Source organism: Spea bombifrons, chromosome 3 (genome assembly GCF_027358695.1).
Source record: "Spea bombifrons isolate aSpeBom1 chromosome 3, aSpeBom1.2.pri, whole genome shotgun sequence".
In the NCBI taxonomy this organism is placed as follows: Eukaryota; Metazoa; Chordata; class Amphibia; order Anura; family Pelobatidae; genus Spea; species Spea bombifrons.
The window spans coordinates 85,150,115-85,165,570 of record NC_071089.1 but is presented as its reverse complement, the minus strand read 5'-3'; the positions used below and the strand labels follow the sequence as shown (position 1 = coordinate 85,165,570).

Sequence of the window (15,456 nt, the reverse complement as noted above, 5' to 3'; positions counted from 1 at the left end):
TGTATGCAGAAGGGGATGTACAATACATAGTCCTGTGTACAAGATATATATAGTATAATGTGTTATTTGTAGTAGGAATGCAAGTTTTATGTGGAATTTTAATAGGAACACAAATAGGAGTATTTTGTAGGAGCTGGGAAGTCATAGAACAACCTTCCAGGCGTTACATAGATTTACATAGATCGATAATTTGTTTTAATTTGAGACATATCATGTACAGCTTGCTGAAATTATGATTATTACATCATATTCCAATCAGCAATTTTAATGAATGCCTTGAATGCTTTTTTGTAGAGCCTGTGCACCAGCATATGAAAATATAACTAATATTAATACAGTTAGTGTTTCAAATGGGAGCAGTCCCGAGGTGCTCCAAGGCTCAGAATATGAAAATTATGAAACTACAACTTTATGGCCAATAACTACAATCAGCTGTGTCATCGTGGCATTTGTCTTCTCCAAGGGAAAACCGTTCAGAAAGCCCATATATACTAACTGTAAGTATAAGGTCGTATGACACAAGTGGTGTACAAACTTTATATATTGTTGGGGAACTGCAGTGGCAGTATTGAGGCGCTGAGGAGCGTGGATATGTGAATTCATGTACGGTTATGTCAACTTTAGTATATAATTAACTCATTTATGGCTCTGCCAACATGATAGTATCAGCCTGCAAACCAACAGGCCTCTGCGTATGCACCACAAGGTCTAAAGGGGCCTAACACTTCACTAGTATCTACCACCCCAGATGTCCTGACTAGTGATAATGAGGCGGCACTGTCACTTTAAGGCTGGAGGCCACCTGTTAAAGTAAGTGCGGCCGACATCTGTATATGACAGGCCACATGTTGTGTGTGTTTGTTCAGGTAGTGTGCTGCCAAGCATATCCAGCCGGTGGCAGCATAATACAGCACCTGATCTGCAGCTGGGGTGTGTATAGAGTAATGTCGGCAAACGGATAGATAAAGTTACGAGAACAGACATTGCATTGCTTGCATTTGTAAATTGCTTGGCCTCATTAATGGATTTTGTGCCGTTACATTGTAAAAATTGGAAGGCATTTTATTGGTAAGCAAATATATATCTGGGAAGGGTAAGACAAACATAATGAAAGTCGTATTGTCGTTGAGATACGTTTGCATGAAAATGTTGTACATGTTTAACTCATAAGTACACAAAATTCATTTTTTCAATGTTGATATTGTTTGACAAAGAGGTTTGCAATTATTTATTTTGTTTCTGGGAACAGTGAGAAGACCATAGTGGTTTTGCAGTAATAACAATTTAATTACCGTATTGGCTCGGATATAGGCCGCCCCCGTATATAGGCCGCCCCCATAAAAGTTTGGTGCTTTTTTAAAGAAAAAGTTTTTTTCTTTAAAAAAGCACCAAATAAACATGCTGCCACTCTGTCCTCTCCCCCCCCGAGATATGCTGCCACTCTGCCCCCCCCGAGATATGCTGCCACTCTGTCCTCCCCCCCGAGATATGCTGCCACTCTGCCCCCCCCAACCTATGCTGCCACTCTGTCCTCCCCCCGAGATATGCTGCCACTCTGTCCCCCCCCCGACTTACCAGAGCAGACTCCCGGGTGTCTTGCGGGGCCGGAGGGGGACATCTATGCACATGGTGTATACAACTCCCGGCGCCAGCACTCAGCGGAAGTGCCGGCACCGGAAGTTGTATACGCGTATTGCGTAGATGTCTTCCGCCGGCCCTGCAAGACACCCGGGAGTCTGCTCTGGTAATTCTGGGGGGGGGGTGTAAAATGCATCATGCGGACGTTCACCGGCAGCGGCGCATCGCCGCTGCCGGTGAACGTCCACGCGATGCGCTTAGACAACCTCCCGTGCCGGCACTCCCCCCGTGGGAAGTGCTGGCAGGAGAGGCTGTCTGAGCGTATCAGACAGTAGGATACAGGTCCCCTGCACCGCTGCGGGGGATCTGTATCCTAACCCCGCCGCCTGCCCGGCGCCCGGGACTGCATGTCCCGGGCGTCGGGCGCTAGACCCCGAATATAGGCCGCACCCCCACTTTAAAGACTTAAAGTGGGGGAAAAAAGTGCGGCCTATATTCGGGCCAATACGGTATATAAGCAAATGCTCAATGCATCAAATTCTAATTTCATTTTTTTCCCCACAGATATATTTTTTGTCTTACTGCCCATACAACTTGCTGCATGCCTTTTCATCTTGTTTGCCGACTTTGACAGGTTATACAGAGCACTGCAAGTGAGTTAAATATATATTCTTCGTCTTTCTTTACAAAAGCATTTTTACATACTATCATGCAAATGAATCATACACCACTGATGAAACAAATCCATTGCATGATTACTGATGCTTATTTTTTCCCCTCTTTTTTTTTTAGCTTGTCTGTACTCCTACTATCTGGAGAATTTCCATTCTAATTATGTTGGTCATTTATTTTATCATGTCTTTCATTGTAGAGGTAAGATTACTCCCAAAGATTTCCCTATTCAAAATGCACCCACATGCCTAGCATATTAAAGGAACATCTTGGTAGCAAATACAACTTTAAAAGAAGAAAAAGTTTAAATGGGAAAATGCACCCTAAAAGATTTATGGCTTTCCTGTTTGTACATGTAATGTGTTTTCTAATGTTACATTCCAACATCACATTGAGTTCATTGATGTAGAGTCAACTTTAGAATTATTGCATCTAAAAAAGCTAAAAGTCCATCACTACTGACAACATATATTCATATATATGATAAATGCAACATATTTTGTTTTTCAGTCTGCTGCATTAGATGCCCATTTAAGTGACAATATGTTATATATGGTTATTTATGGTTAAGTTTTATAAATTATAAACTGTTGTGTTTTCATGTTGCAGGAAGCCATTATTGAAAATAGGCGACTTTGGCTGTATTTAAAAAGACTTTTTAATTATCATTCAAAAAGCCAGTACAGAGTACTATATAGAATGCTTGAAGATGACCACAGCTGGCCGCCGGTGAACCTGACTCAGTATGCCCAAACAGACAATACTGAAACCAAAACACAAGTTTACTCCAATGAAGTTTATGTTAATGATGAGAAGCCACATAATGGAATGACTGAATGACGGAATAATGGAATTAGTACAGAGTACTATTGGAACCCAGTACACAAACACATTTACTAACCAGTAAAAACAGTATCTATGTGAATGTCAAACCTTTCTTTAATTCATACACAACTGAACATTGCTGCAATGGCTGGAATCTTTGCATATTGAATATAGAGTTTAAAAAGAGACACTGAAATTAGTAATTAAGGGGAATGAATTGCTTAATCTACTGTTGAATCCCTGAGTCTTCAAGATCGGAAATAAAGGAACATTGCATGGGTTGAGTAAAGAGTGTATTTTAGTGTGTTTTAATGCATTTCAGTGTAATATATTGTTTGTTTGCATTATGTATGTATTTGATATATGTATAATGGTTGTTATCATTCTGTTTTTATAGGCTTACACATGAGCCGAGCAGTGCCCCTGGTTATCCAAAAGCACAGAATCAATTTAAATGGATGTGTGTTCCATCTTCTCACATGGTTAGATAAAAGTATCTGTCTGTCTTAGTTTTTTGGGACACTACCGGCTGTGCCTGAGTCAGATGGGCGCTGCATAGGCGTTAACCCTTTTCCAGTTTCATCAGAACAATGTTGGAATGATGAGGCAAGTCCCAGATTTGCCTATTTCCACAGGGCCTGAGAAGTCTTGATGCCTGGGGGCAACATTACTGTTAATCCAGCACTGTTTATGGAAGCTCTTATGTAAACTTTCTAAGTTTTTTCCCCATTCTCATTTGCATTTCCTCTTGCATACAGAGGCAGTTAATTGTTAAAAAATGATGTAGTAAAATAAAGAATGCTTACGTGCTGTTGCATAATATGAATGAGTAACAATGCATAACAATGTTGTGTATGACTATGAAAGCTTTATAGCTCTCAGAATTACCTAATCTCCTGAAAATCAACACATTTAAATTTACACATAAGCAGCACCAATACAAATGACATTAAAATAAATATTTTAATAAATGGATGATATACAATGTTTTAGGGAAAATATATTGCAAGAAATCTAGTTGGCAAGTCATTAACCATTTCTTCATTTAAATAAGGTTTCCAACCGCAACAGCGTATTCATACTGTTTAACCGAAAACATAAATCTTAATCTCTAAAAATAAATACCTTTGTTTTAGTCAAAGAATTTTGGTCACTGCAATTAAGTGTGGATACAGAGGAGCGTTGGTTCAAGTACATAAGAGAAATGAATGACTAATGCTGAATGCTTAAGGGAAGTGTTATCTGCTACTCATGGTGACACTTGGTCTACACTTGAAGCAGAAGTTAACAATTACATTTGGAGGCAGCCACATTGTAAAGCAAAAGAGTAACAAATAATCTATTTCAACATTAAACAAATGGTAATTAATATACGGTACTTGCAGATTACCATGGCATGAATGTGAATCATGCATGAGCTGGCAAGATCTCATAGAACAGTATATAATATAATGAATTAAAATTACCTTTACAGACTCTTCCTGGACCAAAACCTCTTATTAAACAATGAAGAGAAAGCATGCTCCTATTTTAGGAGTTAGTCAACAAGGTCTCTAAGATCCTGCAATGCAAATGACAAAGTCCCTGGAGAAAAAAAAGGGCCTGTGGCCCTTCAAATTAGAGGGTAAATCCTTTATTCTATGACAGTTTTAAGATTGATGTTCCAGATTTACTAATACTAAACATTTATGTGCATGACAAAAAGGAGAGCCAACATTGACAACAGACAATCAAATTTGTCATACATGAATGACACATTTTAAAACCATATCAGGATCCCTCTATCCCCACCACAGGTCTTGAGATGCTACTGACTGAAACCCTGCCACTTTGTTATTTTAGCTTAAAACCCAGGATGATTTCCCAATTTAGCCACAAACCCCACAGAACTACTGCTCTAATTGTGACATATACCACTCACAAGCTACTCCAGTGGAGGGAAGGTGGGACTAGTTTCCTATCCAAGACCTTAAAAGTCTAAAAGCCAACCGAAAAAGTAACTTAACACTAGCTTCTTCCCTAATAAACCTCTTCATACATACTTAATAGCCCTTAAGAACCACATCAATTATCCCAGACAGCTCTAATAGTTTTTGAGACAAAGGTAAGCTTTATTTAAAGGAAACTCCAACAAAATACAATGTTTTAACAGCTGTATGTGTGTTTTTTTTATCTTCCACCATTCTACCAAACAAAACATTAAGTTTGGCCTCCAGAGCATTGTCCACTGGAACAATATGAAGCAAAACTTAGTAAGGTGGACATGCCCCACATGGCCCTCCGGCACAAGGCTAATCAAGTTACGATCTGCAAACCTCTTAAACAGGCGTGTTTGTAGCAAATAATAATACATTAACTTATAGAGTCTGCACAGAAACCTTAATGTGACATTCCCTTTCACTCAAGCGGCAACCATAGGTCCAGGCCGCACGTGCTTCAGAGCTTCTGCACCTGGGGATAAGTGGCAGTCTAGGATGTCTGCTAGATTTTAATCCCCATGCCATCTGTGATAGCTTGCTGAGTCACCCAACTCAGCAGCTATCTCACATGTCAAGGTGCTCAATGCCCCTTACACCTGGCATGCTTTTTGCAATAGCCCCGTCAGAGCACATCATAATAACCCATACCACTGCTGAAGGGCTATGCCTCCACCCAACCATTGCCAGATCTAACCACACAGCGGGTCCATAGCTCTGAACCGGATGTTTAATGAAAACCTAGGGAGAGCTGAAGGCTGCATTGCCGCCACCAAAAGAGGAGACTCTTCCCAAGGGGCCCTCTTTCCCGCCTCTAACCTATTGACTTCGGCCACTTCTCTAAACATTTCTGCAGATCTTTGTTTATTCCTGATCTGGTAACATCATGCCATGCCTGGTAAGTCCCTCACTGTCAATAAACTCTTTCCAAGCCAATGAATGTTGATATGTTTTTATGGGTTTCCCAGCTGCTTCCTGTATAGTCTAACAACACATCTTCTTGATGCCTAATAGATGGAGTGGCCCAATATTAGAGTTTCCTCAGTTGTACCATAGAGATGGAAAACAAAGGAGTACAAATTTAAAGTACTAATTTAAATTGCAAACCTGTAAGCAACTCACTTTCTTGCAATTTAAAGTACTAATTTAAATTGCAAACCTGTAAGAAACTTAATTTCTTTGTTGGCTAGAAATAAGTAATCCCTACATTGTTGGATGGCTATTTAAGCCTGGGGTAACTAGCTCAATGAGACTGAATGCACACCTAGACATCTCTCCTCAACTTTAAAGAACTTTTATTAAATATGAAAAAATAGTTTACATGAATTAATATTTACTAGTAAAACTTTTTCCCTATAGGGTCATCTTATATTCAGGCTTTTTCTTTTTTCCTAAATTAGTATTCAGAATTTGGGGGGTCGTTGTGGCAGAGCCTGTCCTAGTGTGTGTGTATGTGTCTGGTTGTTGGTGTGGCAGAGCCTTTCCTGGTATGTGTTTGGATGTTTGGGTGTGTCGGTGTGGTAGAGCCTGTCCTGGTGTGTGTGTGTTTGGGTGTGTAGGAGTGGTAGAGCCTGTCCTATTGTGTGTGTTTGTGTCTGGGTGTGTGTGTGGCAGAGCCTTTCCTGGTATGTGTTTGAATGTGTCAGTGTGGCAGAGCCTGTCCTGGTGTGTGTTTGGGTGTGTAGGAGTGGTAGAGCCTGTCCTGGTGTGTGTGTTTGGGTGTGTCGGTGTGGCAGAGCTTTTCCTGGTGTGTATATGGGTGTCTGTGTAGCAGAGCTTGTCCTGGTGTGTGTGTGAGAGTGTCGGTGTGTGCACTGTACTTACTGTAGTAATACATTGATTTATTTAACGTTTACTTATCCAGAAATAAAATGCCCTCCTGAATTTGTAGGCACTTCAGAGGACAAAACTTTCTAGGCCCAGAAACCAGTGAGATTATTTACTCTTAATACAATCTGCATATTGTATCATAAAGGATTAATCGCAGAAACTTGAATGGTGGTTGGGATCTTCAGAGTGAAACCCAATTTAGTTGTAAGAACTGATTTCATTCCTGTTGGTTTCACAGTCCTTCCCCCTTAAGAGAGGACCTTTTACATAAACATACTGGCAGACCACTTTGCACCATGAACTGTGTGCTTTTTTAAAAAAATAATAATGTATCTGGGATGAGATATTAATTGGATGATGCAGTGCTAGAACAGTTGTGGTGGTATTAATAGCCAAAAGTTCAAGAATATCGTGAAGAATAATGTGATCACTGTTTTCTTCCACTGAATAAAATTGAACTTTTTCATCTAAAAATGTTTGCAGTAGCAAATGTTTTGATTCCATTATGTTTAATGTATTATTATTATTATTATATTTTATTTACCGTATTTGCCCGAATATAGGCCGCACCCCCCCCACTTTAAGTCTTTAAAGTGGGGGTGCGGCCTATATTAGGGGTTTAGCGGAGGAATGCGCAATTTGTATCGCCCGACGCCCGGGACATGCAGTTCCGGGTGCCAGGCAGCAGGGTTAGGATACAGATCCCCCACAGTGCTGCAGGGGACCTGCATCCTACTCTCCGATACGCTGAGACAGCCTCCCCTGCCAGCACTTTCCACGGGGGGAAAGATTGTCTATCGCGCAGACGTTCACTGGCTGTGGCGATGCGCATAAACAACCTCCGCTGCCGGCACGTCTGCTTGATGTGCTTTAACAATCTCCCTTGCCGGGAATTCCCACCGGGGGAGTCCCGGCAAGGGAGATTGTTAAAGCACATTGTGCAGACGTGCCGGCACCGGAAGTTGTATACGCGTATTGCGAGGGGGGCACATCTTGGGGGCAGAGTGGCAGCATATCCTGGGGGGGGCAGAGTGGCAGCATATCCCGGGGGGGGGGACAGAGTGGCAGCATATCCCGGGGGGGGGAAGCACCTAACTTTTAGGGTGCATCCCAAACTGCCAAACCATGCTTTGTTTGGAACACTGATTTTGACTCACTTAACATTGCCTTTGTTAACCTATTATTGAAAGTTTTCCCCGTGAGAATAACTCAACATGCAAAATTCTGTATACCCCTAAGCGTTACTTTACTTTTGCTATAGCTTGTTTAACCAAACCCAACTTTCACCACCTTCTCATCTGGGAGCCTGCATACTGTGTTCACTGTATCTATTTCTATACACAAAAATTGACAACTTCTGGGAAAGGGATGCTGTCTGATACTAGGAATCCCTGTTCCAACAACATCAAACTCAGATTGTCAAACAGGTGAATCTTTGGAACCAATTAGGAGGGAATCTTCCAGGTAATAAGCTATCGAGTCTACCCTGTTCTGTCCTGTAGTGCAAAAATGTGCTAAAAGTTTCAAAGAAAGCACAACTCTCTGGATGTAATGGGAGCAACCTAAAGATCAATAGATCTAATTTTGCCCTAAGAGCACCCGGGCCAGCTTCCTCTAGCATACTCAAGACACAATCATATGTCTAATATTAAACAGAACACTCCTTTGTCTAAACTTTGTTAGTCTAAACTTTGTCCTTTTTTGAAACAACAGATAATGTTGATATGATCAGATCAGGAATATGCACTTCATCAAAAGCCCCAGTAATCCTACTTGACTCTATCTCTTTTAATAACTTGGCTCTAACAAGTCTTTGTTCACACCATCTTTTTCCCGAAGTCACTGTTGTATTTGTGCCAAAAAGTTCAGAAGTAGCATAAAGATCCAAAATGAAATTGCCACACTTCACCAAATAAACATTCCTCCAGTTTATTCTCTAAATACAAACTAGGAAAGACATTAAAACAAGAAAATAATGGTCCCATTTGAAACCAGCCACAAAGTCAATGATCTCCTAGTCTGCAGTGTCAAATCACAGCATGTGTGTCAAGCAATATGTTTTCAAGCTACTAGGTATCAATTTAAAATACATCACATGTACAAACTTTGATTATTACATTAGATGCATATGAGGAAAAGTACGGTAAATAAAGAAAAATAGAAATATAACCATATATGGATGCTATTTATATAATATACATTATTAATTGTGATTAAATATGTCTATGGGCAATATATTTTAAGGCTACAAGATATCAATTGAACAGGATAGCCATATGCCTGTCCCATGCATGTTTAAATGCCTCAATGTATTAGCCTCTACCACTTCTGATGGGAGGCTGTTCCCTCTCAGTAAAGTAAAATCAGATTAATATGTCACACACAGGGCACCTTCGCCTTTTTGTTTACAGCTTAAGAAGTTTTTTCATAAACGAAACGTGTCCTGCTTTTTTTGGGTGCCAGCCTGGCCAGGCATTACTTACCCTACAGTGAGCTTTATTATGTTTCATTTCTTGAATTGATCTTTTCTATTTCAATTTCTTTGGTCCTATTTAGACATACAATCTCTTTTTTTTGTATGTTTTCTTTGTGCTCTGTATGGACTTTTAAGATATGTTTTTTTCTTTTATTTATAATATATATCAATAAATTATATATACTTTTATTTACACTTTCTTTGAGCGCTGTCTTTCTTTACCTTTACAGCTTTTAGAATAATAAATGTATTCAAGCGCTGGACTGTCCTGATTTTGCCACTCTATCCCGTGGCCTAGCCAAGCACTCTTAATTTCATTCTCCAGTGTCTAGAAGTACTGCCAATTTGAGTGACACTCTACCTTTCAAGCTTTGCCCCCTGGCATCCTGGTTTGCTAGGGGTAGATGTTGGGAGTTATGTTTTAGTTAAACTATCTTTAATTATTCTTTTTAGTTTTCAATCATATTGACTGTTTTGGAGACATATAGTTTGTAAGTAAGGGACTATTTCAACATCTTTGCTCATGATGCCAACCTAGATAAATATACCCATATTATCCACTCCAATTTACTAGAATTCACCTCTTCTCTGAGATACTAGGCTACAAAATGAATATTTTAAAATATGAGGCATTGAATATATTCCTCTCTGCCTATAAAACCGAAATGATTTCTGTTATTATCCCCTCCACGTGTCATGACTAAAGTTCACCAGATTAACTTTCTCTTGTCTTCCATCATAAATCACACCTAACTGCTTGGCACAAATACAATCTAATATAATATCACACATATAGGACAGTAAAGGTGAGCATCTTTTCCAGAATTCTGTATTTCTTCTGTACTCTGATAACAATGTGGTAAACTTCACACTTCTCTATTGTGTTCTTTTTTAATAAACATGAACAAATGAATACAGCAATACAAAATAATACATTTTTATTGGACTAGCATTCCATTTTAAGTAGGAGCTTTCAAGAGTATCAACCTTGCTTTATCAAGTCAAAAGTAATGCTAACCACAAATCATCTAAGTGAGATATGGGCAGCAGTATATGGGTTAAAGAGAAGGATAGAGACTGATAACGTACAGGTCACAGATGTTTAAGATGGTACTAAATTAGTTTAGCCAGTGTGAGAATAATTTGGAGGGGTAGAGGGAGTGAGGGTAATAATGGTGTTATTTAAAAAAAACTTAGATAAACAAAGTGGGGCCTGTTAAATGAAATGCTTAATAAAATAAATTAGTTAATTAAACCTAAATTAGTTGGAAGTTTTAATCTTTATGTAAATAGTATACCTATCTCTATACTGTGTTTGTATCATGAGTGTTGAGTTTTAAATCCAGTATTATGTTTCGGAAAGCACTTTTTACTTTTGTCTTATGGGACGCATGATTATTGAACACAATCTTGCTGTTCTTTCTCATTTTATTGGCAGTAAGTTTGTTATCATTTTCAGGCAGTGCCGATACCTTGCTTATCATTGCACTTGCAACTTCATGTGTCCCCTCACAAAAAGTATAGACTACAACCAGCTGCCCTTCATCAGCAACCCTCAAGTACCCTGTGTAGCATTATGTTCCGTTATTGATCTTTTGGGTATAGATTGGGCATCTGAGAGTTCCTCACATGTTAATCCTGGCTCATGTGCAGCCCTGACAAACCAGGAAGCCAGTGTTAGGGAAACCAGTTGCACTAGTTTCCTTTTACAAGCAAAGGGAGACAATTCTAGTCTGTATTTACCCAATTTGTTTCTCTCTGTCTACTGGAGATGGCAATGAGATGGTGTTACATTGCAAATCTTATAATCGTGTGGCTAATTTTTAGAGCACCAACGCACCAAGCTCCTGCAAGCTCAGATTAGTCCAAATATTCTCTGAAAACAAGACTTTTTTAATGGTGATTCTTAACTGTCCTCTTATGTTGGATGTCTTCAATTCCACCTTGTGTTATGCATGACAGCATATATGTGCTACTTTTGCTGGGAGGCTGTTCCACTTATCTACCACCTACTCGGTAAAGTGAAACTTTTTAACATTACATGTAAGTAAGATAGATTCATTGATATTGTATCCTCTCAATATTATCTGCGTGTATTTTTTTTAAATCAATGTAACCTTCCTTTTTAACTGGCCGGCAATACAACCAAGGAAGGAGTAATGTAGCCACCTTGCAGATGCAAATGTTTGAATTATTTTTTTAATCACAATTTAGCTCTGCTTTAACAGATATATGAACACCGTGCAGACCATCTTAAGAGGACACTTTGCAGAGCAAATTATTTAAGTACTTACTATTGCACAGTTTTCTATAAAGGGAATTTGAGCAGACAGTAATTACCTATTTACAAACCTGAATGAGGCAAATGTTGGGCATGGACCATGCTTGAGGCCATGCCGGCTCACTCAACCTTGAAAAACAAGAAAGCCAGTGTTGGGGAAACCAGTTGTACTAGTTACCCTTTATGAGGAAAGGGAGACTACTCTAGTTTGTATCTACCTAACTCTTTTTCTCTCATTCTACTGAAGGTAGGTAAGGGCATTGTGTCTGTTAGCAGGCAGGGGTATTTCTTGACAGGGTCAGTAGTTCAGAAGGCTATTTCAAAGCCATGGGGTGGAGTTTATTCACTGTATGTATTGTTTTCTTTGGGGTAAGGGTGTGTACTTGTAATTATACAAATGTAATTAAGAATAAAAAATGAAGAAGGTATTGGATTTAAGGGAGTGCTGTTGCTTGACTTCAGAGAACACTGGCTTGGATCCCATTAATGAAACAAGGTCCTCTGCAATGACCACAAACCAAGATGATACTGACAACCACATCCTGCTCAATCCTGGAGAGGACAATGAGATGGTAAGTGTTACAATGTAACATTTAGAATCGTTTGGCTAGTTTTTAGTACACCAACAAATTTAATAGAAGCTCCTACAAGCTCACATTAATGAAAATCTTGTCTGGGAACAAAAAACATTTTTGGAAACGCTACATGGTGATTCCTATCCGTCCTTTTATGTTGGATGTCTAGATTATATGGTTAATATTACATATTAAACAGAAAATATACTGAAAGAATAATGTGATGTCATTAATGTTCTAAATGGCAACCGTGCATTACAACATTGTGCTATGTATGATAGTGTATATCTACTACTTCTTACCAGCTTTGCTGGGAGGCTGTCCCACTTATCTACCACATACTCAGTAAAGTAGCGCTTTCTTTCATTACGTGTAACATAGATTAATTGGCCCTATATCATATCAATATTATTTGCATGCATGATTTTTTTTTATCAATATATTTATACTCGGTCACAACTTAGCTCTGCTTTAAGACGTACAATGCTAAAACTGTGCAGATGTAGATTTATCATTAAACTGTGATCTACAGAATTAGCCTGCTAAATTCTGGAGATATGAAGAAAGTGGCACTTCAGCAACCAGACAATTCATGGATAGACAATGAGACACCTGTGAAAGAATATATTATTTGAATGCAGTTAAAGCTCAGACATTGAAGTTAATTTAAATTCGCTAGAGAATGAGTATTATGTCGTTATCTCCCATGAAAAAAATCAGAGTGAAGAAGACTTATTCTTCATGCTTGCATATAAATGAAAATGCAGCCAGTTGTGATATCAGGGCAGGCATGTATAATGGCACTTGGTTAGGAAGAGGCCAAAAGAGATACTTACTGCACCTCACGGCTGAGGTCCATCAAGTTAAATAATGTCTGGGTTCCCCCATGCCGAGAAGACATTGCATTATATTTGAGTTTTAGACTGCCTTTGTGGCTGTGATTAGTCTGATATACGATACATATTTTCGCTCTCTTATAACCTAAAGGAGGTTTATGGGAGACTCTTGAATAGTTGGGTACCTCGTGCAGAGGAAATTTGCCTCACATTTTAGATCTAGACTGCAGTTAGCATATGATTTCCTTATGGACAGGAGCATAACTAGAAACCACAGGGCAAGAATTGCCCCAGCGCCCCCCCCCCAAACTTCAACAGCTGGTCTGTGCCATCATTGCCCCCAAATAATTTGTCTGTGCCTTCTTTGCCCCTTTCCCCTCCAAAATACACTCTGGCACACATATATAAACATACTTACACACACACTCCATCTCACCACAATTACACATCCATGCTCGCACATACACATAATTACACATTCATAATCACACACACAATTACACATTCATGATCACACACATGTATGTTTAGAATGGGTCTTTCTGTCCTGGCCTGTTGTGGTCCTGGTTGGAAGGGCCCTTTCTAAACTACTTTAACCAGCACTGGGAGAACAAGGAGTCAAAGGGGTCCCACCAGCCCCCTAGAGACACGGGCCCCGTCGCAGCTGCGACCACTGCAGTTACATCAGTGCTTATTGCTAGGACCTGATATGCTAATGAAAGTTTTTCTTCTCTAACAACACAACTGACCTAAACAGTGTCAAAGACCATCTTAAAAGGGTACCTTTCTTAGCTGGATTACTGTTGCTTTGTATAAATGGAAATGATTCTTGCAGATTTTGGATCAGTACACTCTTGTATATTTTCTTAATGTGTTTTATAGTTGATAATGACATAAGTTAAATATATATATATATATATATATATATATATATATATATATATATATATATATATATATGTTTATGTTTAACTTATCTTAATAGCATGTTATTATTTAAATACGAATCATTGACTATCTTGCAGGGAGTAAACATCTATCTTCTGAGTCATAGGCACAATTTAGATGTTATCTGTAATAATAAGAGGGTGGTGATTTCAAATGCACCATGTGTTGATTAGAGTGTCACAACTGCCTAAACATTGAGCGGAGTCTAGCTGGTAGTCATGTTTGTAGTAAGGAAAAGAAAAAAAATGTCGGTGCGCTAAGCTAGTCACAGGCTCAAATAATACAAATGTATAATACGAGGCCTACCAAACAGGTGTAAGCATGCTGCAAAAAACAGTGTATTGGCTGTACAATGTATACAAAAACAAAAACTGTCTGCGCTTCTCACCCTAATAAAGTTGGCAACAAATATATAAACATAATATAAATGAGAGGTTTTGGTTATATGAATTGGCCAAAGCATAATTACGCTCACCCGCCACGTCAAGGCACACTCTCAATAGGGTGAGCACCTACTCTCATCTCCTACATAGTGGGCACACAAAGCAGTTTATACTGCTACCAAAACCTTATTAATGTGTTGGGGGAGGTGCAATTAAACCTCCTCCCTATTAACCCCTGGACAGCAAGCTGCAACCAGACTGATGAGGAGCCAACAACCTCAAATATGTGCAAACAGGGAAAAGAAAAAAAATGTCGGTGCACTAAGCTAGTCACAGGCTCAAATACAAATGTATAATACGAGGCCTACCAAACAGGTGTAAGCATGCTGCAAAAACAGTGTATTGGCTGTACAATGTATACATTTTTTGTAGTCATGTTTGTAGTGACAGTTTACATACTGTAATAGTTCCTGCCTTCTCAAATGTACAACTGTGACTGCTACAGCTTGTGGAAACTCAATCCTCACACACCATACAGTTTAGATAAAGAAGAAGAAGAATTAAAAAGGGGGTCCTCTTGATCCCCTTTTACACTGTGTGGGCCTGTGTAGACACAAAGGCATGTAGACGCCAAACAAAACAAAATAGTTTGACCACAGCAAACAACACTTGATTTGGAATCTTTGCATTACTATGACAATTGTAGTCATTTTAGGATGGTGAATTACCTCTTTAATCCCATTGTTCATCATGTCCACAGGCAAATACTCATATACATATCCTTAATAAAACTGTTGTCTCTGAAGCCTACATCAAAAGTATCTGTACTTATTTACAACACCATGCAAAAATGGAGTGTCATCTGAAACTTACACACAATGAGTTATGACACCATAGAAATAACAATTGTAGGCACACTATGCAAATTGTGTATTGCCTACTCATGGGTAAGCAAAGGTCTTTGTAAAGTTACATAGTGTGATGTTCAGATAGCATGCGTAGAATAACCAGTAGTCTTCTATCTTTGTAAACATCAGGTGTTATTCTCCTAATAAGAATTGTGTGTCTCCCTCTAC

At 39.1% G+C, this 15,456-nt stretch overlaps 2 protein-coding genes across 2 annotated transcripts in view; both read left to right on the top strand.

The window, feature by feature from the left end:
* LOC128483056 (probable cation-transporting ATPase 13A4) overlaps positions 1-3,158 on the top strand; it is a 43,896-nt gene extending 40,738 nt beyond the window's left edge. The window contains exons 27-30 of the mRNA XM_053459093.1: positions 295-497; positions 2,143-2,231; positions 2,371-2,451; positions 2,860-3,158. Of these exons, the coding sequence (XP_053315068.1) occupies positions 295-497; positions 2,143-2,231; positions 2,371-2,451; positions 2,860-3,090 (604 nt within the window). The 3' untranslated portion in view covers positions 3,091-3,158. The remainder of the gene's footprint in view (positions 1-294; positions 498-2,142; positions 2,232-2,370; positions 2,452-2,859) is intronic.
* An 8,752-nt stretch (positions 3,159-11,910) lies between these two features.
* LOC128483055 (probable cation-transporting ATPase 13A4) overlaps positions 11,911-15,456 on the top strand; it is a 33,740-nt gene continuing 30,194 nt past the window's right edge. The window contains exon 1 of the mRNA XM_053459092.1: positions 11,911-12,210. Within this exon, the coding sequence (XP_053315067.1) occupies positions 12,055-12,210 (156 nt within the window). The 5' untranslated portion in view covers positions 11,911-12,054. The remainder of the gene's footprint in view (positions 12,211-15,456) is intronic.